Source organism: Neolamprologus multifasciatus, chromosome 23 (assembly GCF_963576455.1).
Source record: "Neolamprologus multifasciatus chromosome 23, fNeoMul1.2, whole genome shotgun sequence".
NCBI lineage: Eukaryota > Metazoa > Chordata > Actinopteri > Cichliformes > Cichlidae > Neolamprologus > Neolamprologus multifasciatus.
In genome coordinates, this window is record NC_140460.1 from 1,080,474 (window position 1) to 1,103,946 (window position 23,473).

Consider the following 23,473-nt stretch of genomic DNA (forward strand, 5'->3'; position numbering starts at 1 on the left):
CAGCTTCTCCGTGTCTGGTTCTGACTCTGGGAACTGATAAAAGACCGGATCCAGATGACCTGAGGGATCTGGAAGGTTCATACTGGGTCAGGAGGAGTAAAAAGGAGGAACTATTACGCTATGACAGTTTAGTTATTAATTCTTGGACGAACGGTCGTCTTTGGGTCGCGGGGTTAAGGTGAAGGCTCTGACTTGGGCGTTTCCTAAAATCCCTTCTTTGTCAAAAATCACCTTATTGATTTACTTCTGTGCTTTGTGTCATGATGTTGGTGACTCAAACACTCCTGAGCTTCTTGTTTGGACTGCTGCTCTGACAATCTGTAAATGTTTGGATGCAACTTTTGATACTTATTCCTTCAAAGACGGCGAGACATCAAGTCTGTAGACCAGGGGTGGGCACTCTCAGTCCACGAGGGCCGGTGTCCTGCAGGTTTTAGATCTCACCCTGGGTCAACACACCTGAATCACATGATTACTTCGTTACCAGGCCTCTGGAGAACTTCAGGACATGTTTAGGAGATAATTTATCCATTTAAATCAGCTGTGTTGGTTCGAGGACACATCTAAAACCTGCAGGGACACCGGCCCTCGTGGACCGAGAGAGCCCGAGTACCCAAACCACGACGCTGCCTCCGCCGTGCTTCACAGCTGGGTGACATCCTCCAAACATCTTTGTACATTTTTACCACAAGTTCGACTTTTGTCTCGTCTGTCCAAAGAGAATTGTGATGCGGGACAGCCAGGTGGCCGTTTGTGCCACGGTGGTTTCCTTTGTGGTCTCCTAACACCAGTGTTTTTTCCATACTGGCCAGACCAACAAGTATTTCAGCAAGCTGCAGATATTTTTATTCATGAGGTTTTTCCTGTTTAAAGGACACCTTCTTACAAATTAACTGCATTTTCTACAGAAACTGCAGTTTCTGTAGAAAATGTTACAACGTGTAACACTAGAAAAAGTGTTACAATGATAGCTGTTACAACGTTTCAGCTATCGTTGTAACACTAGAAAAAGTGTTACAATGATAGCTGTTACAACGTTTCAGCTATCATTGTAACACTAGAAAAAGTGTTACAATGATAGTTGTTACGTTTCAGCTATCGTTGTAACACTAGAAAAAGTGTTACAATGATAGCTGTTACAACGTTTCAGCTATCATTGTAACACTAGAAAAAGTGTTACAATGATAGCTGTTACAACGTTTCAGCTATCATTGTAACACTAGAAAAAGTGTTACAATGATAGTTGTTACGTTTCAGCTATCGTTGTAACACTAGAAAAAGTGTTACAATGATAGCTGTTACAACGTTTCAGCTATCGTTGTAACACTAGAAAAAGTGTTACAATGATAGCTGTTACAACGTTTCAGCTATCGTTGTAACACTAGAAAAAGTGTTACGATGATAGTTGTTACAACGTTTCAGCTATCGTTGTAACACTAGAAAAAGTGTTACGATGATAGTTGTTACAACGTTTCAGCTATCATTGTAACACTTTTTCTAGTGTTACAATGATAGCTGTTACAACGTTTCAGCTATCGTTGTAACACTTTTTCTAAGACCCTTCCTAAGTTGTTGCAGCATTTCAACCATGCTTTAATCTTCTTCCCACAAAGTGGCACCAACACACCTCACACATTCAACCTCGTGTCCTTAACTGGAACAAATAACTACAAGAAGCTTTTAGAGAAGTCGTTAGCGCAGAGATCAACTCAACAATTCAGCCTGGACTGCATGTTCGCCGTGTGCCTGGTACACCTGCGACCTATAGACGCACACATTAAGGTAACAGGTGATCTTAAACTGGCCACCTTCCTCTATTAGCCTCATATCCTGCCACCTGCCCTGAGTTTGATAAGCAGGAGAAAAATGGATGCATGGCATTTGGCCCATATTTAATAAGTAAATACTGCAGAAATCCAAAGGGTTCCCATTATATTTGTGTGGTGTTGGTATACAGGGAACATTTGTCTCAGCTGTTTACACATGAAGAGTCCTTCAGCAGGCTAACGCTAAGGAGAAAACCTTAAAAACACTAAAGTTTCCACGTCTCTAAGTAAAACCCATCTTTAGCTGCTGTGATGATGCCAAGAGGAAATGCACAGCTGGTCAACATCCCGGGCGATTGCGTGACCGGTCCCAGATGCAACCCAACCCGATCGCCATTTCCTCCGCTGACCAGGCCAGTAAAGGCCAAACTCGTCTCCCTGTCTGGCCCTGCGACCACAGCTCTGGACTGACATAGCACACATGCGTTGCATTCTGGGAGTAAACGGCAGAGAGGCACCGTGTTTGCCAGAGGGACCAGAACTCTGCTGATCGAGGGGGAAAAAGCCTCTGCTGCCTCCTCCCCTTCTTCCCTCGACCTGCCATCCAGAACCAAAGACTCTGACACACATCAAGGGACCCAGGCTGCGCTCATTCAAATGCATCTGAATAAAGCAGCAGCAGCTCTGTGAGGAAGAGCTCGAGTACTGAGTCAGGGGTGGCGTCAGAGACGGGACAGATGATAGATGAACACACCGAGTTACTGCAACTTATTGCAAACCCTCTGTTCTTGCCATTCAGCCAACAGCTTGTGGCCAGTTCTTGTTAAACTTTTTATCTAGTTCTGTTTCCAAGCGGTGCGTGCTCCACAGATTTACTTTCAGAGATCGGGGTGGGGGGTTTGTACTCTGAATAAACCACATTCCACATACGGCCGCTCTGACTGCAGGTTTATTTTTAGCCCCACTTCTGCAACATTAAAACTGAAAAATATGTAGAGATTTACTTCCAAATCAGGACCGAGAGTAATCACTTCCCCACTCTGACGAAGGCTATCAAACTAAAAACAAGTAGTGGGATTTCTGCTTTTTGTCTACTTGGCATTTGAATGTGCAGCCTGAAATCTCATTGCAGCCGCAGACAGAAGCTTTTATCTGTCATCATCTGCACACAGCATCATGGTGGATTCAGTCGATGCTGCAGGGCCAACACACTGTGGAAAATATTCAAAGCTGACTTAATCTACAAAATACAATGTAAGACAACACTCGCTGCTTATAAGAGAGGACAAAGAGACGCAGCGATGTGAATGCTGAAAATGACTCGACAATAACGCTGCTCGAGGTCTGACCAGAGGTAAATTCTTCCATATGTGAAAGTGGAGGAGACCCCGTTTCTCATTACGGCGATGAAAAATAAACAAAACCGAGTCGACTGTTCTTTGCCACGTAGCTCGGAGTTTCAGCTCGAGCAGAGCAGCTGCACGTTGTGCTGCGGCGCTTTGTTAAAGCGATGTAAAAGTAGGCAGCTGTTAGCTTTTACCTGCATATGTTTTATGTTGTTTTTTAAACTGTGAGAGCAGCCTGACGGACAGAAGACTTCATGTAATGAGCTCAAAAGTGGACATTTGAATATGTGCATGCGTGTCGTGGAGTTCATCTGATTAGCACCGCCCTTTCCTGTCCTGAGACGCGCTGTTCAAAGACCCGGCCACGCCTCTGTGCTGTTTTTAAACTGGAAAACTCTTTTTTTAATCATTCGTAATTACCCACCAGCGACTTACACCAAGGGTTACGTTTCACTTTGTTTATGGTTTTTGTTCAGTCTCAGCTGGCAGCGGTTGTAGAGCGAGTCAGTACAAGTATCCAGTTTCTCACTTACGGTCACCTGACCGAAACTTTGACAAAAGTTTAGCTCCAAATTAAAAGTTTAGCTCCAAATTAAACGTGCACATCTTTCTCCTGTCAAAGACAGAAGTCAGAGAAAAGCTGTTTTACCTTCAGCTACGTAAACCAGCACTGCAAATGTAATCGAAATCATCTGTGTGCTCAAAAGCAGATAGGAAACCAATACAAAGCCTTTTATCTTGCCTGGCTTCCCACAGCATTTTCAAAGGCGATGAAGCAACACGCTGGTGTTAATAAAGCAACTTCCCTTTTCTTCATTTCTTCTTTCTTTACCTGCTTCGTTCTTTATGCCACAAACATTTACACTGTACAGAAACAGGCTGTGTCATGTTGGCCCACGCAGCAGCCTGAAAACAGATTTCCTCAGATGTTTTCACCATTCATAACTACAGACAAACCTGTGAAATATCTCCAAATGTAGCTCGCTGCAGTTTTTTCATCTCGTGTCTGTGCTTCTGTACGTCTAAGCAAACTCATGAGTCACTTCTGAGGAAGTGCTCTCACCACTCGATGTGACCTAATCAAGAGAGCGACTGACTGAAACCAGTGCAGTAAATAAGTATGGCACTCTGAGGAGCGACGCCCATGTGGACGCACCTTAAACCTGCAGTGGTTCTAAGGTGCCTGTGGTTCTACCTTTGTGACCTATTACTTCAGTAAACACTTTCCTAACGAGTTCATAGTCTCGATTACTAATTTCAGGTCTTCTTCAATACAGACTGATGCTCATTTTGTAAATTATGGTCCAATATAGATTAAAAATGACAAAGAAGCGTATGCCTAATGATGTGGCAACCTGTGTGGACATCAGCTCTCAGTCCAAACCATCTTTTTTCTGCACCCGTGGGTCTGTGTAAACATCTTTAACCCTTTAAGACCTACCATAAAACCAAGTCCGCCAGAGCTTATATTATATGTTTACATGCTGTGGAGCCATTTTTGGGAGCATTTCAAGTTGCTATACATCAATACAACCATTACAGCCTAGATTTTAATAATATGTCTGCATTAAGTGCATAGTAATTACATAAATTGCAAAAAAGTTCAATAAACTACAAAAAAATGTAAAATCGTTTTTATTTTTTTAACATATATTTCTAGTTAGAGAAATTTAAGAAGCTTATCCCTCAAAACTGTAAATACAAATAAGTTGCACAAAATACTTTCCCACCACAGGAACTTTATTTTGAGTGTCTTCATAGTTTTATTTTTGAAATACACCAATTTTTATACACTGCAGGAAAAACAAAAATAAATATTATAATGCAAATTTGCAAAAAAGCAGCATATGCATCAAAATAAACTATTTCCAGCAGTGCAATATGAGTCCTAAGCATCCCAGAAACCACACAGAAAGTCATAAAGTCAAAGATAACTTTTAAAAACACCAGTATAGGCTCATGAGGCCCTGATGGTAAAAAATCACATTTCTGCGAAAGTGACGTCACTTCCGGTTTCGGGCAGGTCATGGCGGACATGCGATAGTTTGTGCTGATGGACGTAGGAAGTGTTATGAACAGCTGATCGGATCAGCAAAGCGTGTTTCTGGAATATTATGTTTTTGTTGCTGCAAGTGCTTTTTATGCAGTTTTTGCAAAACTATATGTGGAAGGAAACTGTGACCGAGGACAAGCTGATGGCATAAGATGGAAGTACAACTCCTCCGGTTTCATATGCAAAAAACATTATTGTGCTAGCTCACGTGGTTGCAGAGCTACCGGGATTTAAAAATAGTTACACAAAACAGAGCGTGCTGCTCTGACCGGCTTTAAAGGGTTAATATACTTTCTTTAGTCCCTGCAGCTGGATCAGCTACGGTTTAAGGCAGGTCTAGGCTAATTCAAATTAGCTGAGCTACAGTTCAATTAAATTGTCCACTGGAGTAGAGACAGACCGAGCCATCACATATTAGCATCTTACCTCCAGAACTGGTCCAGCACCCAGGATGGTCCTCTCCACCCCGCTGGCGTAGCCCTTCTGGCTGAGAGCAGTCAGACAGTGGATCAGGAAGTTGGTACTTTGGGTCTTGCCTGAGCCACTCTCCCCAGAGATGACAATGCATTGGTTGACCTTCTTCCTGAGCATAGCGTAGTAGGCCACATCTGCGATAGCGAAAATATGAGGCTCCAGTTTGCCCAGCTGGTGGTTCTCGTACATCTTGACATACTTGGGGTTGTAGATGGGCAGAAACTTAAAGGGGTTGATGGCGATGAGGATGCTCCCTGCATAGGTATAGATCTTTTTCTTGTGAAACCGTGTGCGCAAGTTGTTTAATATGCTGTCCTCATTGAGGACGGGGAGGTTGCAGAGGTCTGCAAAATCATCCTGGGGAGGGGGGAGGAAGCCCCTGGCAGCGAGCCGCTGTGCCTCCTGTTCCTTGGACAACATCGGGAGGTGGACATAACGGATTGAGCCGTCACGATTCCTCTCCTGGGTCAGATTATAAAGACAACAACAGCACGTATTAGCCGTCGAACTGACACATTGATTTCTTGAGGCTGTTAAAAATATTCCGGGCTGTTTGCATTCCTTAAAACCGGCCAAAATCATCAAGGCCGGGGCCGAACAGCACTCACACATGCTGCTGTTACATTTTCCATAAATAGTCTGCAAACTAGTATCTAAGGTTTAACAACTTGCTGTTGTTTCTCACTAAAGGCGAAACAGAAAGTAGAAGCACGTTGACTGAGCTGACCGTAACGTGTCGTGTGCTGTCAACTCTACCTGTAGTAAGAAGTAAAAGCCAAGGCTCTGAGGGTGTTGCTCCTGTGCTTTTCGAGGCCACAGCAGGAACCTCTGCACCGGCAGGTCTCCGGCCTCCAGCACCCACTCTTCCCCACCACATTCCTTCACCTCTGCCAGCACGTACAGGCGCCTGGGGTCCAGCCCCAGTGCCGTAGTGGCGTCCGAGATCACCGAAGCAGCCGTTGCATCCTTCTGCACTCTGATAGAAACAGATTAAAAAAACAATTATAAATAAGTTGTGCAATAAGTTTGTGCGCATAAAAATAAATGAAGCAACAACAAACGAACTAAACCGTTGATGCTGATGTTGATTTTCCAGGCGAGATACTCACTTGAGGTTGCAGCAGGTGGATGGGTAAGCAGCCAACCTCGGATAGATCTGGAGCGTGTACGAGCGGCCGTCCTGATCGACAGGGTTAGCTTGCCCGCCTCCACCGCCTCCCCCGCCTGCAGTCGTTGCCATGTTGGCAGCGCCATCTCTGACACTCATTCTGAGCCAGGGGGTGTGGCCTCAGCATGCCGCACACACCGCTTCTCTCTCACTACGCAGCACCTGAAGAAGAAGAACAAATATTTTCACGTGTTCGACTATCACTGTTATTACTGATCAGATAAACATGTCGAGCCTAAAGACATGCAGACATTAACAGGTGATGGTGCATGTGTCCAACTCAATCATATCGTCACAACTGCACGCATCCATTTGCCTCAATCTGAGTGTGGCAGGCAAACATCTTCAGTTTGCCTCCTGCACACCTTCACACAGTCAAAGTTTTTCCAGTATAGTCACTAAGTATGTGAAACAGGCCGCCTCCTCCCACACGTGACATTAAAATAAAAACTCTTCTCACTTTGTCCAGAGCTTATTTATGAAAATGACTTTTTGAATGCCTTCCAATATAAATCGTTTTAGCGTTTCACAGGTCAAACAACAAATCAAACGTTTTAAAACAAGTGAAATCGTTTCTTTTCAGTATCAGATTTCATCACTCCAAGTATCCTGCTGATTAACCCAGAAGACAGCTCTATACGAGTAAATGTAAGAGTTTGGTAGATCAATATATGTTGATTTAAATATATCTGACTGAAAAAAAAGCCCTTCCATGTTTGCGGTCTTTAAAAACAGCTCAGTCATCTAAGTAGGTCAGGCACATCCATTTCAACCAGAGAGAAAAAGACGCGTTTGTCAAGCATCAGATGCATATTATTGTCACGTCACTGACGTCACACGGCCTTGCTAGGGAAACCATAAGCTGCAGCTGCAGATGCTGCACAGGAATTCAACCCTTCCGCTTAGTGATAGCAACAAAGACAAATGCTGAGAGCACTTGGGGCAAACCACAACTGGGCTAATGACTGCACAACTACAGTAATGCATGCTGCACCGCTTGGTTCAGGTCTAATTAAGTTAAGCAACTCTGGACCACAACAACTCATCTCTATCTGCTAATGACTTGATTTTCACTGCTGACATGGTGCCAACACAAAACAGTCTTTGCACAACTTCCAGCAGATCACTGAGAGTTCTTCACTCCTTACTATAGACTTGACTGGTTTCATCACCACGGGGAAGCTCCCAGACTCGCCCTCATGCTGTAAGGGACAAACGTCTTCATGACGAATCACATGGTAACATTTACTGCAGTTAAACTGCAACACAGTCAGGCAAAGCTTTCAAAGCTCTTTCATGCATCTAAACCGTTTAGATGAAATATTGCAGTTCAACAGCATCAAGAAAGCACGCTCTCGTTTCAGGTTACCAGTCTATTAACCAGTGAAACCTGCTTATTTTTATCACAGTAGAAGATATGTGTATTTAGGCTGTAAGTATGGGAGGTAGGTTATTACCTGCATTGACATGTTTTAATCTAAAATCTATTTAAAAAGAACAGCAGACCCTGAGTGGAACTTTCTGCAACTTCTTGTTGCACCATGAAGTGATGATGATGATTTTAGATTTAAGTCTTTTAATGGAAACTGTCTCCATCATGGGCTTTATCGCCCGTAAAGCAAAGAAATACTATTTAAGTGACATAGTGTCCATGTGTGAGACTATATGAAGTAGAGGTGGGAATCACCAAGCATACCATGATACAATATTATCACAATACTTAACGCACGATACGATATTATTGCAATTTTTTAAAATATTTTGCGATATTCAGATTCTGTACATAAAGGTAAACTTTATCAATCATCATTTTCTCTAATATCAAAGTCTCACACTCAGTCTTTCTCTCATTTCAGTTTGATTGTTGACAAACTGAACGGTTTGTATTACAGTCTAGTCCAACTTAACTGAATCAACCATCTGGTACAATTATAGCTATTCTGAACTATGCAGTTTATGAAAACTATGCAGCCCCTTCAGCAACTGAAGAATTTGAAAGTAAATTAAAACAAAATATAATTTTACATTAAATAAAAAAGTTTTAAACTTCATTAAAATAAAACATGTCTTAAATTAAAATAAGTAAACTGTCATGTTTATTAAACACATTTGGACAGTGAAGGAATGTCAGGATTCTTGCTCAGAAAAAGGATCAACATGCTCTGAAGTCAGAGCACAAAAACCTTTTTGTAACAAAGTATCGATTTCTGCTGTCCCTGTATCCATACATTATTAGCAAACAAAATATCACCATGCTACACAGTATCCATTCCCCCCCCCCCCCCCCCCACCTCTAGTTATTACCTGCATTAACATGTTTTAATCTAAAATCTATTTAAAAAGAACAGCAGACCCTGAGTGGAACTTTCTGCAACTTGTTGTTGCACCATGAAGTGATGATGATGATTTTAGTGCTCTGACAGTTTAAGTCTTAATGGAAACTGTCTCCATCATGGGCTTTATCGCCCGTAAAGCAAAGAAATACTATTTAAGTGACATAGTGTCCATGTGTGAGACTATATGAAGGGAGGCGTGACTGAAAACAGGAGAAAAACAACATTATTACTCCTGCTGGAGACAAACATCGCTGTGGCCATCATAAAAAAAAAGATGGTGATCTTAATTCTCCCAGAAATAAAGTTTCTTTACTTTAAAAGTTTGAGGGCATGAACGAGGTTTCATTGGTTCCTTGATGTCTTTTAAATAAACTTTGTATGGCTTTAAATCTGTTTGTGTGTGTTTAGCTGTATCTTAAAGTGAATTGTATGACATCAGCTGGGACATTATTTTAACCCCACCCCCAAGTTAAGCACTTCTCCAGTTGGTGGACCACACGTGCTGCCACCCGGGTTTCTATTGGCGGTTCCTCTGTTAAAGTCAACAGCGTTGACACCCCAACAGCATCGTTACAGACTCGTGCAGAGCCTAACTGCATCCGAATCATTGTAAAGTGTCACTTCTTTGTATCCTGCCTGTTTACTTTAGACTAAAACAACTCTGGAGATGCAGTGAGTATCTCCGGCTGGCACGGTGACAGCTTTCCATCACTGACTCAAAGTCTGGCTGTTATTGCAGACTCATTAGAAGTCACCTGGAGCAGAACTGAAGTAGTGCTGAGCACTGATTCACTGTAACATCCAGCTGGGTCACAGCCAGAGAATATAATCCAAGTTAATGCTGTCTATCACAAACGTAACGCAGAACAGTGATCCACAGGTCAGCTGAGCGTGAATCACAGGAGAAGCAGCTGGGCAAAGTTTGCTGGTGATGGATCGCGTAGCGTGGCATCAGTGATGCACGCCGCGCTCGCTGCGAGCCCCCTCTTGGGGAAACGTGAACCTGGCTTAAATCGCTGCAGGGTGAACAGCCGGCGCTGCTTTGGTAAACCGATCCTGGCTCGAGTCCTAAGTACCGGATAGTTTATCATTTCTGTCATTGAAGCAGACGCAAAGAAAGGGAAAGTTTAACTCACAGAAACGCCCAAATTAAGCACCGCTGCAGACAGGAGGCACTGACACATGAGGGTCCCAATTATGAATGATTAATTTCCCCATCATAAAGTTTATTTTCAATTAAACTCTTTGGTGAATGACAAAAATCGTCCGTCTACAAAGAGGCGTTTTGCAGATAAGATGACATCGCACTTCATGTGCACAAATATCCAGCTGTGTAACGGCGGCAAAGCCAATGTTCTGGCTTTTCCTCGACTCGTTAATTGCAGGAGTGTCTGCTGAAGAAAGAATAATTACACAACAATTAGCATCTCATGAAGGAATTAATGTTTTGGATTAACTAAGAAAGCAAAGCAAACCACACGAGGCTGCCCAGCAATGATGTGTTCCAACCAATGAATCTGGAGCCTTCAGCCTTTTCTGTTTCCTCTGTGATAAATGAGCATCATCTGTTCACTTTGAGTTTAACTGGATAAAGGGATTAACTCTACAACGCGTACAAAATAAACTACATAATATAAAATGGAGAAATGCAAAAATGCAACAACAAAGACGTCTTCATGAAGCCAAGTCTGTAATTATCGAGGCCACAGTTGAGAATTAGAGGAAAAGCAGAGCAACTTCAGCCTCGTGAGCTCGTGGCTCTGCCAGGCTCGCTGACCACAGTCCCAAAAACATGCAAGCCTGTAAAACGCCAAGGCATGCAAAACTTTAGAGACCACAAAGGACAGCACGATCATTATCCTCCATCATGAGCTCCGTCTGGTTTGAATCTTTCAGTAACTCCTGAGCGGCTCTCTCTACGCGAGCTCTAACAGAGAAAGCGTACGGCTACAGTATCTGTATGCAAGGCACGAAGACTTGCAGCTCAATTTGTGCAGCGGTGCATAGAAGCAAAATCAAATATATCTTAAAATAAAAAGGTAGTGACAGAAAAAAATCTGCAGACACAGGCAGGAAAAAGTAAACGTCTATGAGAGGTCTCAGGGGACAATCAGAGGAGAAAGAGGCTTTGAGATAATCAAGCTTCCTCCCTGCAGAGCAGATCCGCGGTGACGATGCCGTGCATTCCTCAGATAAGACTGTGGATCGTCTGCTTTGCGTAGGCTTAGCCTGTCACTTCAGCTGCTTACGAGGGGCTGATGGGAAGACACCACAGCAGAGAGCTACAGATGATTACAGAGGGGCTTTTTGCCTGCTTACTGTGGGCAGCAGAACACAGTAATAACATAACTGTGAGCAATAACTCACCCCCACCTCTGCATTGTCCAGCCAAATACAGCTTCAAATAGCTCGGAGTTCACATCACGCAGGACCTGTCATGGTCCTGTCACATCAACACTGATGAAAAAGGCCCGACAGCGTCTCTAACAGACGCTTGACAGACTTCCGACTGCCCTCCAAGGTGCTCAGGAACTTTTACTCCTGCACCATAGAGAGCATCCTGACGGGAAACATCTCAACCTGGTTCGGGAACAGCACCATGCAGGACAGACGAGCTCTACAGAGGGTTGTGTGATCAGCTGAGCGCACCATCCGCTCAGAGCTCCCTGACCTGCACTCAGTCTACAGCAGGCGGTGCTGGACCAAGGCCAGGAAGATGGTGAAGGACCTCAGCCATCCCAACAACAGACTGTTCTCTCTGCTGAGGTCAGGAAAGCGATTCTGCTCCCAGAAGACCAACACAGAGAGACTGAGGAGGAGCTTCTTCCCTCTCAATCACACCCCCACACAGCACTGACCCACACATATGGTTCTTACACACACTGGACATGTGTTTACACTAGTGGCTGCTGCACAACTACACTGTGTGGTCATCTAATCGAATCCCTTTAGCACTTAAGTCATTTAAATAAATCACTTTAAGCATATTTGCACTGCACAAGACACTTACACATGTGGACACAACATGGACATTATATTCCTTCATTTCCATTTAATACTGTACAGCTGCTGTTATTGTTCTATATTTCTTCATATATTCTTATATATTGTGTATTTTGTTGTACAGTTATTTTATTTTCAACTTTAATTTTTATATTTTATTTTATTCCTTCCCAGTTAAATGTACCCTTCATTCTAACTTTCATATTTATTTCCTCTCCTATTCATAGTCTTTTTTTCTTTAGGTCACAAGCAGTTGTCTAAGCATTTCACTGCATACTGTACTGTGTATGATTGTGTATGTGACAAATAAAATTTGAAGTTGAAAATGGGCTTGCAGTAAATTGACTCAGCTGCACGAGCAAAATGTGACTGAGCTGATTTGTTTGCATGCAAAAGCAGGAGAAACCAGGAGAAGTGACCCATTTATTTAGTGAAAAGAAGCCGACAGACATTTAAGTGGAGGCTTGCATCAAACGTTGATAACAGGGATGCAGCCCTCCTGACTCTAACGTGGGCCCTGTGGTTACTACGTCAGGTGTTAGCAGGAGCTACAACAAGCCAACAGCAAAGCAGACATTTCAGGCAGCTGCACAAAGAGCTCTTTGGTTGTTTGCAGCAGCTTTGTACTCAACGACACTTCTCTCTTGCTCAATCGCTCCTTTACACGCTTTTCAGGAAGCTTCGATTCCACTTGTGTTACCATAAGTGGAATCGAAGCCTCGGTTGTCAAGACGATTAAAATGATTTCACCTCAGCCATCTCTTGTCACATCCAAAAGCAGAAGCTATCATGTCTGTAAATGACAGCAGTACACGACCGCCTTATGACTAGACCAATGAAACAACTACATTTACTCATTTTCAACACATTTATCTTTTAATTTTAAACAAAGATTATGAAAGTAGTGGTTAAGTCATTCATTTAGTGCTGGTATCTGCAGATACTCACAGCCAAGGTATCAGCATCATATTAAAAACTGAAGGAGCCCAATTATTTTCATTTCATGGGAAAATAACAAATAGAAATTCATAAGTAATTGTAGCAGGTGCAAAGGTTCGGACATGCAGGGGAACATCTATTTAATAAACCACCTTCTGCAGATATTACAGTATCTCAGGCCAAGAGGCTTTCTAATGTTGATATATTTATTTTCCTCGCCCACTCATTACATGTTCATGCACAGCCTGCACAACTATTAAACTCAGTTGTGTGGTTAACATTGAGCTCCGCTGTTTATACTAAATATTTCGGTTCTTCTAATACGTCATGTTTCAGACGATTTTAAAAGAGCAATGATAAACACGATCCAGGAGAGAGTACAGGAAAGAAGTCGATCACCCCGTGACAGACTGAACAGACCAAATAGCTTAATAAAACAAGCACTTCATCATAACAGAAGCAAGACTTGGCAGTAAAACAAGAATTTTTGCTGGAAAAGTGAAGTAAGCATCCAGGTCTTAGTCTCTCTCCTGCCTCCATCCACTTCAGCCACATTCAAACAAAGGCCCACCCAGAGAAGACGAGGAGGAACGACGCTCATTAGTGAAGAGAGAACATAAATATTTTGCCTTTATATGGAAAGTTAGTGTAGCCTTTGTGCTCTTTGCGCTACAGACGGTAAACCTGACGCCTAATGGAGCTCCAAACACCAACACACACCCAACACACGAGCTGACAGGAAGTGAATGGTTTAATGACACATATGATGAAGCAGAAGGCTCGTGAACTTCAAGTACTATGGGTCTCAACAAGGACGCAGGCTATGATGTCAGCAGTGTGTGAACTCCCAACATTCCTCTGCAGCGCCGTGAGAAGACGCCTGACGCTTCCCATGAGTCATAGCTACAAGCAGCTCCCACCTCAGACGTGACGTCCACGGACACGACCATCAGAGGAGACGGAGCTGAAGCCAAGCCTTTTTTTCAGAGCTGGAACAACCAGGTTGTTTACATTACATTTATATTACATGGTCTCCATTATCTTTTTTACTCTGGTATACCACACACAGCACTTTACTGTTGCTATTCTTGTTTGTTGAGAAGATATTTGCTTTATATATCTGGGATTTGGTTTTTTAAATATATACACACACAATACAATGAGATTTAGCATCTTCTTATACAGATGTAGTGACGCCACGCTTCAGTGGTGCTGTAACAGATTTACACTCCATACATCTTATATGTATGATGAGTAATTGCCAGAACATACGAGACCTACAGCTCAGTGCTGCGCTTGAACGCACCGTGTGCAGACCCACGAGCTGCTCTCACACCTACTGACTTTATAAAATGTACTGAGTGATTGTTGCAATGAGCCAAGATTACGCTGCTCATCGTGAGTGTCAAAAGACACTTTTGGATGTGACTCACCAAGTGACTAGGGGTGGGGGAAAAAATGGATACTGTGTAGCATGGTGATATTTTGTTTGCTAATAATGTATCGATACAGGGACAGCAGAAATCGATACTTTGTTACAAAAAGGTTTTTGTGCTCTGACTTCAGAGCATGTTGATCCTTTTTCTGAGCAAGAATCCTGACATTCCTTCACTGTCCAAATGTGTTTCACTTGTTTTTGGCAGCAATAAACATGACAGTTTACTTATTTTAATTTAAGACATGTTTTATTTTAATGAAGTTTAAAACTTTTTTATTTAATGTAAAATTATATTTTGTTTTAATTGACTTTCAAATTCTTCAGTTGCTGAAGGGGCTGCATAGTTTTCATAAACTGCATAGTTCAGAATAGCTATAATTGTACCAGATGGTTGATTCAGTTAAGTTGGACTAGACTGTAATACAAACCGTTCAGTTTGTCAACAATCAAACTGAAATGAGAGAAAGACTGAGTGTGAGACTTTGATATTAGAGAAAATGATGATTGATAAAGTTTACCTTTATGTACAGAATCTGAATATCGCAAAATATTTTAAAAAATTGCAATAATATCGTATCGTGCGTTAAGTATTGTGATAATATCGAATCGTGGGATGTATGGTGATTCCCACCTCTACAAGTGACAGCGTAACAAGGTTCAGGGGAACGAGACTTTGGCAGATTCATACGTCCACATTTCAGAGTGGAACCAAACTCATGAAAGGTCGAGAGGTTCAGACTCTTGTCAAAAAAACAATCATAGCACAATAAAATGTTTTCTGCAGGTTTGTAAAAACTTTGCATACAGCTCTGCACACATTTACACCCCCTAAAAAACCGTGACTGTGTACTTTAGGTTTGTATAGTTTGTTGGTGGGAATTTTTCTCCTTTCAGGTTCATTGATTTCTTACTTCGAGCACTTTATTTTTGACATAATTCTGATACAGATCTCCTGAAAATCCCCAAACCTCGACAAACCTTAAATAAAGCTTTGCATTTTGCATTTTGTTTTTAGATGTGTTTGTGAAGTGGAGGAAATTGTTGAACAATCTGAACATCTGTGTTGAACTTTGTTTTATGATGATTTTCTAATAATCTTCTCGAGTCTACGTGCAGCCGTTACGGGGAGCATCTGCGCGGCCGGCCTCCATGCTGTCGAGAAAAGTGCCTTTGCTGTCCCGAGGGAAAGCGGAGCCGGGGCCGGCGAGGTATCCATCACCGCTACGCTGTCTCTGCGTGACCTAACGGGCATGAGAGGACCTGGCTCTTTGCCAAAGCGAGGCAGCATTGTGTTCACAAGTTCAGATTCACCGTGTGTGTGTGCGTTTGTGACTTTGGCTAATGCTCACAGACGCACTCAGAAAGACAGACAGAGATTGCTCCTGCTGCTGCTGAGTGGTGGTAAATCAGCCTCAGGGCTGAGCCTCTATAGGAGGTGCAGTGAATGGCTCCTATTAGAGCCATGTGGTCTATTCAAAGATGCAGCCTTTTGTTTAAAGGGACCAAAAACCTCAATCAGAGAATTAACTCATCCAACAGTCACCAACTGGGCTGAATAAGACGAGCACAGATATAGAGAGAGAACTGTGGAGAGAGTGGAGGAAGAAGAAGAAGAAAAGGGCACTAAAAGCTCGTCTCCTCCCCCTCCGTCTTTAAGTCAGCTCCCAGGCTGGCCGGCCACAAACAATAAAACCAGAGCCGAGGAGCATCTGCTGCTCCGTCTAAAGAAGAGGATAAAGGAGAGAGGAGCCACAGGGATCCAGTCTTTGACTTGATAATATTATCCCGTTCATTCAACAGAGCTCACGGTCACAGTCATCGTCCCCGCTACACGTAAGAGAAGAGGAAGACGTTATTAGAGATGATAAATATTTAACATGACAGCGAGCGCCCAGTTCTTCAAAACCATAACCAAATGAGTTAGCCAGCAGTCCACAGCCGTGATGGACGGTGCTAATCAATTATAACATGGTCATTGAGTGCAGCGCATTGATCTGCTACTCCCAATATCATGTGTCTGAGTCATGTATTGACAAACGGGCAGCTGTTCGTTTGACATCCCTCGGAGGAAGGTATGACCCCGAATCCCCCACAGAGGTTTAAAAACAACGTTACAGTCTTTGCTGTATTCCTCGTCCTGCGCTGTGGAGGAGCTGACATTTGTAAACTATTACTTCATGTACATTTCACAGCGCTGCAATAATCCAGGAGGCCACGGCCTTACACTCCCCCTCGTCTCACCAACCGTCAGCCTGATCCACACTGCTGGGTTTGTAACCGCTCCCTTTGCTGTGCCCCTTTGCCTCCGTCCTATCATTGTCTGTCAGAGAGGTACCTCCAGCTCCTCCCATTCGACCCCCGCTGGTCTCCCCCTCTGCTCCCCACCGTCTAACATTTGATGCTGCTGGTTTAACTCGGTCCAGATGCAAAGTCTCCTCGAGTAGAGGAGAGCGGACGAGCTTGAGGAAACGCTCCGCACTATAAAAAGCCCGCGTTCAGGTGTTTCTGATTTACATGTAATGCCTCTTTACTAGTCTGTAACCCGGGCGGGTCAGACCAGAGGGCGAGCACCAGCGAGTGAAGCAGAAAGGTCAACAAAACAGTTACGAATGTAACGCAAAATATTAGGAGTGTTTTTTATTTTTCAAACCTCGGGCATTGAGTTGCAACAGAGAAAACGTGATCTTAATGCAAATAAACATGCAAAGAGTGTCCCAGCTTTCGACGCGTGCACTGCACAGCCTCAAATCCCAAGGATGTTTCACCAAGAGATTAATCCGAGGAAAGGATGGAGAAATATACGTTTCCGATCAGCGCGATGAGCCGAAACGTTCGATTCAAAGCAGCAGCAGCACATGAAGCACACCAGAGCCATGAGGCTGTTGCATGTCTGACATAATGCGACCCAGGAGCTGCTGCTCGGTGTGATTGGCTGGCTGGTGGCGACACGTTATTCCGGAGGGCTTTCCGGACAAGTCATTGGAGCCACGTACGACTAATAAACCAGTTTTGGTCGGCAGTGAATTTGTAACGCGTTACTGTAATCCGATTACTTTTTTCAAGTAACGAGTAAAGTAAGGGATTACTATTGCAAAAAACGGTAATTAGATTACCGTTACTTTCCCGTAGGAACGCTGCGTTACTGCGTTACTAAAACCGTGATTTTTTGCGAGAATGTCTCATGACAGTGACGTAAGCGAGTGCGACGTTCGTGACAACAGCTGTGTGCAGATCAACAATGGATCATATATCGAGTGCAGAGAGAGTATGAGCGTGCAGCGTTTAAAGCGTGGAAGTACTGACCTTACTTTGAGTTTGATTCCATAAAAAGTGACAAAAACATTAGTGTCCGTTGTGCGTGGGAAGAAAACTTCTTTTTACAGCGAAAAAACCCCTAAACTTCCAAACAAGCACCGAGTAGCTACGACGTAATGGGAAACTCACAGAGAAACTCGCGGATTCTTCCACTGACCGCTGCACACCTGCACCAGGGTAACCCTCCGCCTACCCCACTCCTGCTTTACAGGTGAAAATAGAGCAACAGGACCGCTAGTCTTTGACTTTATTTATTTTCTGCTGTGTTTTACTTGCATCTATTTGAAAGACTGAGTGTGAACACAAAAAATATTTTATTTTATGTGCTGGAATGTGCAGAAAATAGGTTTAAATGTTAAACTAATTTCTTCCAGTCAGAGAATGTTGCAGATAATTAAATGTTTGCTTGATGCATAAAGTTAAAAGATTAAAACTAATAAAACAAGTTTTAAAAAGAGACTTTTCCATTTGATTACATTTTGTATGATGATTATGTAGAAAAAGTAGAATTGGGCTGAAAGATCTATCACTTTATCACCTATTCAGGTTGTAAATCGTGTTTTTAAAAAGTAACTAAGTAACTAAGTAATTAATTACTTTTGAAAATAAGTAATCAGTAAAGTAACAGGATTACTTTTTGGGGAAGTAATCAGTAATTAGTAACTGATTACTTTTTTCAAGTAACTTCACCAACACTGGTCGTCAATAACTAATAATGAAGTAAGATCCTGCTAAAATGTTTCCACTCTGTTACATTTTTAGTGATTTATTAAAAAACAAACACTAGCTTCATTTGATCAGATGCAACTTTGATTTCAGAAGCTATTATTCACCATTTGCTGACATTTAAATCACCAAGTGATTAATAAGACTAATCTGATTACTCCGAATCATTCATGAAAATATCTGCTGACCTACATGAATTTAGTCTCCTGTGTCATGGACTGGTTTATAAGGTTTGAACATTTAATGAGATTTACTTGGGAAAGCCCCGAGTTCAAAATAAAAGTTTCTATTTGGACTTTTTCCCGTATTTAAAACAGGAAGTCATCATTAGCATCTTTCTGAGGGGCTTTCTGGTGTGAAATATGCTGCTTTGTGTTGCTGTGTCCACCTTCTGGATGCAACCTGGTTTACACAAGCCCATTTCGCTCGTGTTTATTAGATAGGAAACGCTTCGGCCCTTCTTAGCGCAATAAACTGCTATCGCGAGCACAAACCTGCAGTATGTCATCTGGAGATGTGGGGCAGCTGCAGACAGAAATCAGGAAGGAGAGAAAAGGAAGCAAAGGGAAGGCGGCAGACAGAGGGGATTATTGTACACGCTCACTCATGTGGGCTACCAGCACTAAAAACACCTCCCAAACACATGACTCCATTGTAACACCAGAATAGTCGCTGCTCTGCACCAACTACATGTAAAATCCCTTACTCCCACAGCCAGTTCACATGCCACACTCAAGACGCATGCCTTTGTTCATCGGGGGAAATTTAAACAGCCAGACAGGTGGGAACAATGCCACGTACTACAAAGCTGATCGTAGTAGAAACAACACAGCAGGAAAGAAACTGAGATGTCTGTGGTTCACAAGAGCATGTTTAAACCATCGGGATGCACCTTAAAGCCACTAACAGTGTCTCATACACGCTTTGACCTCAGTTTCAACTTCGAGAATCGTGTTGTTCAAACACAACCCGCGTACATTTCCGCAAAGCTTAACGAACACAAACGTAAGAGCAAAACGACATAAATTTACGACCGCTGCCACAGAAACCCTGAATTACGCTCAACTGACGAGACACTAAAGCTATTCTCCAAACAGCACATGTTCTTCTCCAGTCCTCGTCTTCCATCCTTAATGGACCGCATCATGTCTCCTAACACTCCCACCTGAGCCAGACATCCTGAAGGATTTCTGTGAGATGAAATGCAACTTACATATGGAGCCATTCATCAGTGACCCGTGTCAGACTGCACGGTAAAAATAGAGCAAAAACAAACACGGCAGACCGGAGTTCAGCCAATAGCGTAGCCGAGGTCTGCTGTTCCTGCCCTCGGCTCGGCTCTTTCTTTCCATCTCTTGGCTCGTCTGTGCTCTTCTGTCTTTGGTTTTTTCTCTTTGCCCTCTCTTGTCACTCTCCACAGCCCTTCAGGCATCCAGTGGTGAGACTAAGCTGCAGTCACACAATGGGACACACAGTTCAACCCTTAAACTACAAAGCTGTGCTAACACGTCCACGCTACACACGAAAATAAAATAAAAAGCTAACAAACGTAAGAAAAGCTGTACCAAAAAATAGATGCAGCTCTCATATGTGGTATTGCATTTTCCAAAGATCAAACTACGTCATGTTTAAATGGACATCTGCTCAAACTGAACAAACGGGATTTTACTTGTGTAAAATTCCCCGTGCTTCACCTGGTGCTGTAAGCAAAAGTCTCCATCTGTGCCACTTTACCAATGTCCTCTGTAACACTGGCTTCTTTCTACCCTGGCACAGGCAACAGGAATGATTTGTCACCTAGACTGCCCAGCCTGGATGAAATAATCCTTTTCTTTTTCCCCTCAGGTCATTCCAAAAGGAATGACTAAGGAATGATGCTAACGTCCTCTTCCACCTACATATAAACAAGTCCAACCCAGTTTCTGCTTTTTGCTCTTCAAACTTGAAGAATCTGAGTGAAGTTGTTTAAAATGAGCTTTTTTTAATGGTAAACTAAAGTATAAACAATTTAAACTGACCTTTCGTGGTAGCTAAACTACAGAGGTGCCTTCAGTACTACAGGGGCAATAGACACACATTTAGCACGTGAGATAAGGGACAAACGTGCTTTTTGGAAACAGCAATTAAGATTATTTAAGTATTATTTTTAAGTCAAATGTATCTGTGACAAAGGTGATCCTGCTGGTGAGCATACAGGAGAACCAAACAGGTAGAAAAACTAAGATTTCACCTTGTGAACTAGGGCTGCCACGATTAGTCGACTATCAAAATCATCGACGACTGATTTAATAGTCGACGCGTCGTTTGAAGCTTTGTAAGATCACAAAAGACGCAGGAATAAGTAGTAGGATTTAAGAGTGTAATAACGGACTGAAACAGAAGATGGCAGCACTGCATGTACAAGGATGCCAGCTGCCGTTAAACCCTGAAGAAGAAGAAGAAGCTGTGTCCCAGAATTCATAGCGCGGCCCAGCTCAGTTTTCAACAATGGCGGCAGCTAGTTAGTTTTAATATTACTCTTATTATTCTTTCTGGGTCACAAAATAAACGTTTAAGATATTTTCAGGCAAGAATGTAGCTGTGTAAACCTCAAATATCTGCTCAGTTTATCAAGACACCACATATTTTCAAAAGCGCTCCGACGTTTTCGGAGACGTCTGTTACCCACTAGCTCGATAGCTAGCCGGGGGCTAGGCTAACTAGAGCCGTGAGAACACCGGACTCCCGGCAAATCATCTTCAAACACACCGCCGTCTTTCGCTACTCAAGTTAAACATATATAAGTCACTTAGATAACTTAAAAATGTTATTGTTTGACTTTTTTAGTATTTTATTTGTTCCAGAGTAAATCGGTTTGGCTGAGATTAAAGTTATAGTTTTTACACAGCTGAATAAACGTCAAGCAGACAGCTGATTATCAGAAGTGTGAGATGCTCGAGAATTTACTCTGGTGTCCTGTTATATTTTAGATAGCAAGGAGTTTATTAAACTTCACCGAAACAATCTGCAAATTTCATTAAAATTTAATAAACTATCATCTTGTCTTTATTTTTAGTTAGCACATACCTTAAACACTTAAAGCTGTAAGCTAATGATAGTTATATAAGAGCAGATGCTGCTGGTGCAATAAGCTGTACGTTTTATGTCCAATGGATGATGATCTGATTAGTCGACTAATCGCAAAAATAATTGGTGACTAGTCGACTATCAAAATAATCGTTTGTGGCAGCCCTATTGTGAACACACCATAGATTCACTCAACACAGAATGCGACTGTCTTTTATTAACTGTGCTTAACCACAACATTTGACACTCAGGCAGAGCAACAGCAAATAAAGCCTCAGGGTGTGTCCCTGTCGCCCATAATCCAGAGCCAAGGGATGGGATCAGTGACCACGCAGAGGATGGAGGGAGAGGTTACAGCTCGCCGCAGCCATCAACCAGTCAGGCTGACAGTAACCTCCTCCACAGGAAGGAGTGACAGAAAGACTCCAGCCAGACATGTCAGACTGGAAATCAGAAAACAGCCTCACAGCAGTTTGTGAAAGAAACACAGCCTCTAATCTATTGATTTGTATGTTTTCTACTCAGAGAGTGAAAAGATCCACATTTGATGACATGAATCATTTCGCTGCTCACACCAGAAGCCACGGTTTTATTTTCCTTAATTTGCATCACTTTTATCACCTTATGAACTTAACAAATTGTCATTAAAATCTACGAAGTTTGTTAGGACAACAATCCGGGTTTGGGCTAAAAAGCTGCCGCGTCTCTAAAAGCCTGTTCGCATGGTTGCCATGGTGATGCAAACAGTCTCTGAATGTAAACAACCTTGATGCAGCACGTTGACTTGAACCCAATGCCATAAGAAATCACTGTACTTGAACTGCTGGAGGTTTAAATGCACCTTTTAGACCAATTTGCACTTTTACTATGGAAAATTATTGATTTGTATATTTTGGATAAACCAACAGATTATTACTGCGCCTACACTTAGAACATAAACTGGCACATTCGTCATAATCACAATAATCCAAATCAGACGTCTCATCTTGACGTGATGTGTTTGACAGCTGCAGTGATGACTGAGCGAAGAATAAGTCGCAGCAAACAAATGCAATGTAAGTAGGCCATCCATAAACCATCAGCCTGCCTTTTCCTCACTTGTACCCTATCATTACAGCTGGGACTATTTATAAAGCCCATAAATTGAGCTTACCACATTGAAAGATCAGACTAGGCGAGTTACCAAGGAGTTTTTGGAATTGAAACACTCCACCGCTCGCCTTCATTTTGCGTCTCTTCGGCTGCTTACATAAACCAGCTTGTTCACTCACTCCTTAGTTCAGTCTCAACAAAACCATGACTGCATGCTACAAACATCAGCTAACAGTTTCTGCAGAAGCAAAGCTTTTTGCCTGATGTTTGCCACAGAAAGGCCGGAGCTTTTCTCTAACAGACTGCAATGCACAGAAAGCACAAACATATGGGCGCATGCTGGTGTCCCAGTTCTTTCTCCATGGATTCGTACTCCCAGTTTGCTTTACCAAGTGCAAAAGTAACACTAAAGGGAATCAGAAAGTCGGACTCATCACAATCAGCTGATTGGTATGTCATCTTTGAGTGATGATGCTATAAAACTGCCTGAGCCCACAAAGAGTCAGAGTGAAGCCCGTCCTCTTCAGTAGCATTGTACGTGCATGCACGCACACGTGCACGCACGCACGTCTCTACATGTCAGGCTCTCCTGGCCAAGCCCTTATCAGTGCCTTCACTACACCTCACGCAGTATAAAACATTCAGGTTTTATACTGCGTGACTATGCTGCAGTAAGTATGTAGACCGGGTGACAACACACAGCACGAGCATGTTCGACAGCTAGAGACTAAGAGCGATTCCGTGAGCGTAT

The 23,473-nt window shown here is 42.7% G+C and overlaps 1 protein-coding gene across 9 annotated transcripts in view; it reads right to left on the bottom strand.

The window, feature by feature from the left end:
- Positions 1-23,473, bottom strand: part of myo9bl (myosin IXb-like) — a 64,247-nt gene that overhangs the window by 35,724 nt on the left and 5,050 nt on the right. For 8 of the 9 annotated variants that reach the window (XM_085150863.1, XM_085150861.1, XM_085150864.1 and 5 more), the window contains exons 2-4: positions 6,749-6,969; positions 6,396-6,615; positions 5,592-6,101 (exon numbers count right to left, since the gene is read on the bottom strand). In XM_085150863.1, the coding sequence (XP_085006989.1) occupies positions 5,592-6,101; positions 6,396-6,615; positions 6,749-6,906 (888 nt within the window). In that variant the 5' untranslated portion in view covers positions 6,907-6,969. Of the gene's footprint in view, positions 1-5,591; positions 6,102-6,395; positions 6,616-6,748; positions 6,970-19,777; positions 21,307-23,473 lie in introns of those variants that run through there. The other variant, XM_085150862.1, reaches the window with a different exon arrangement.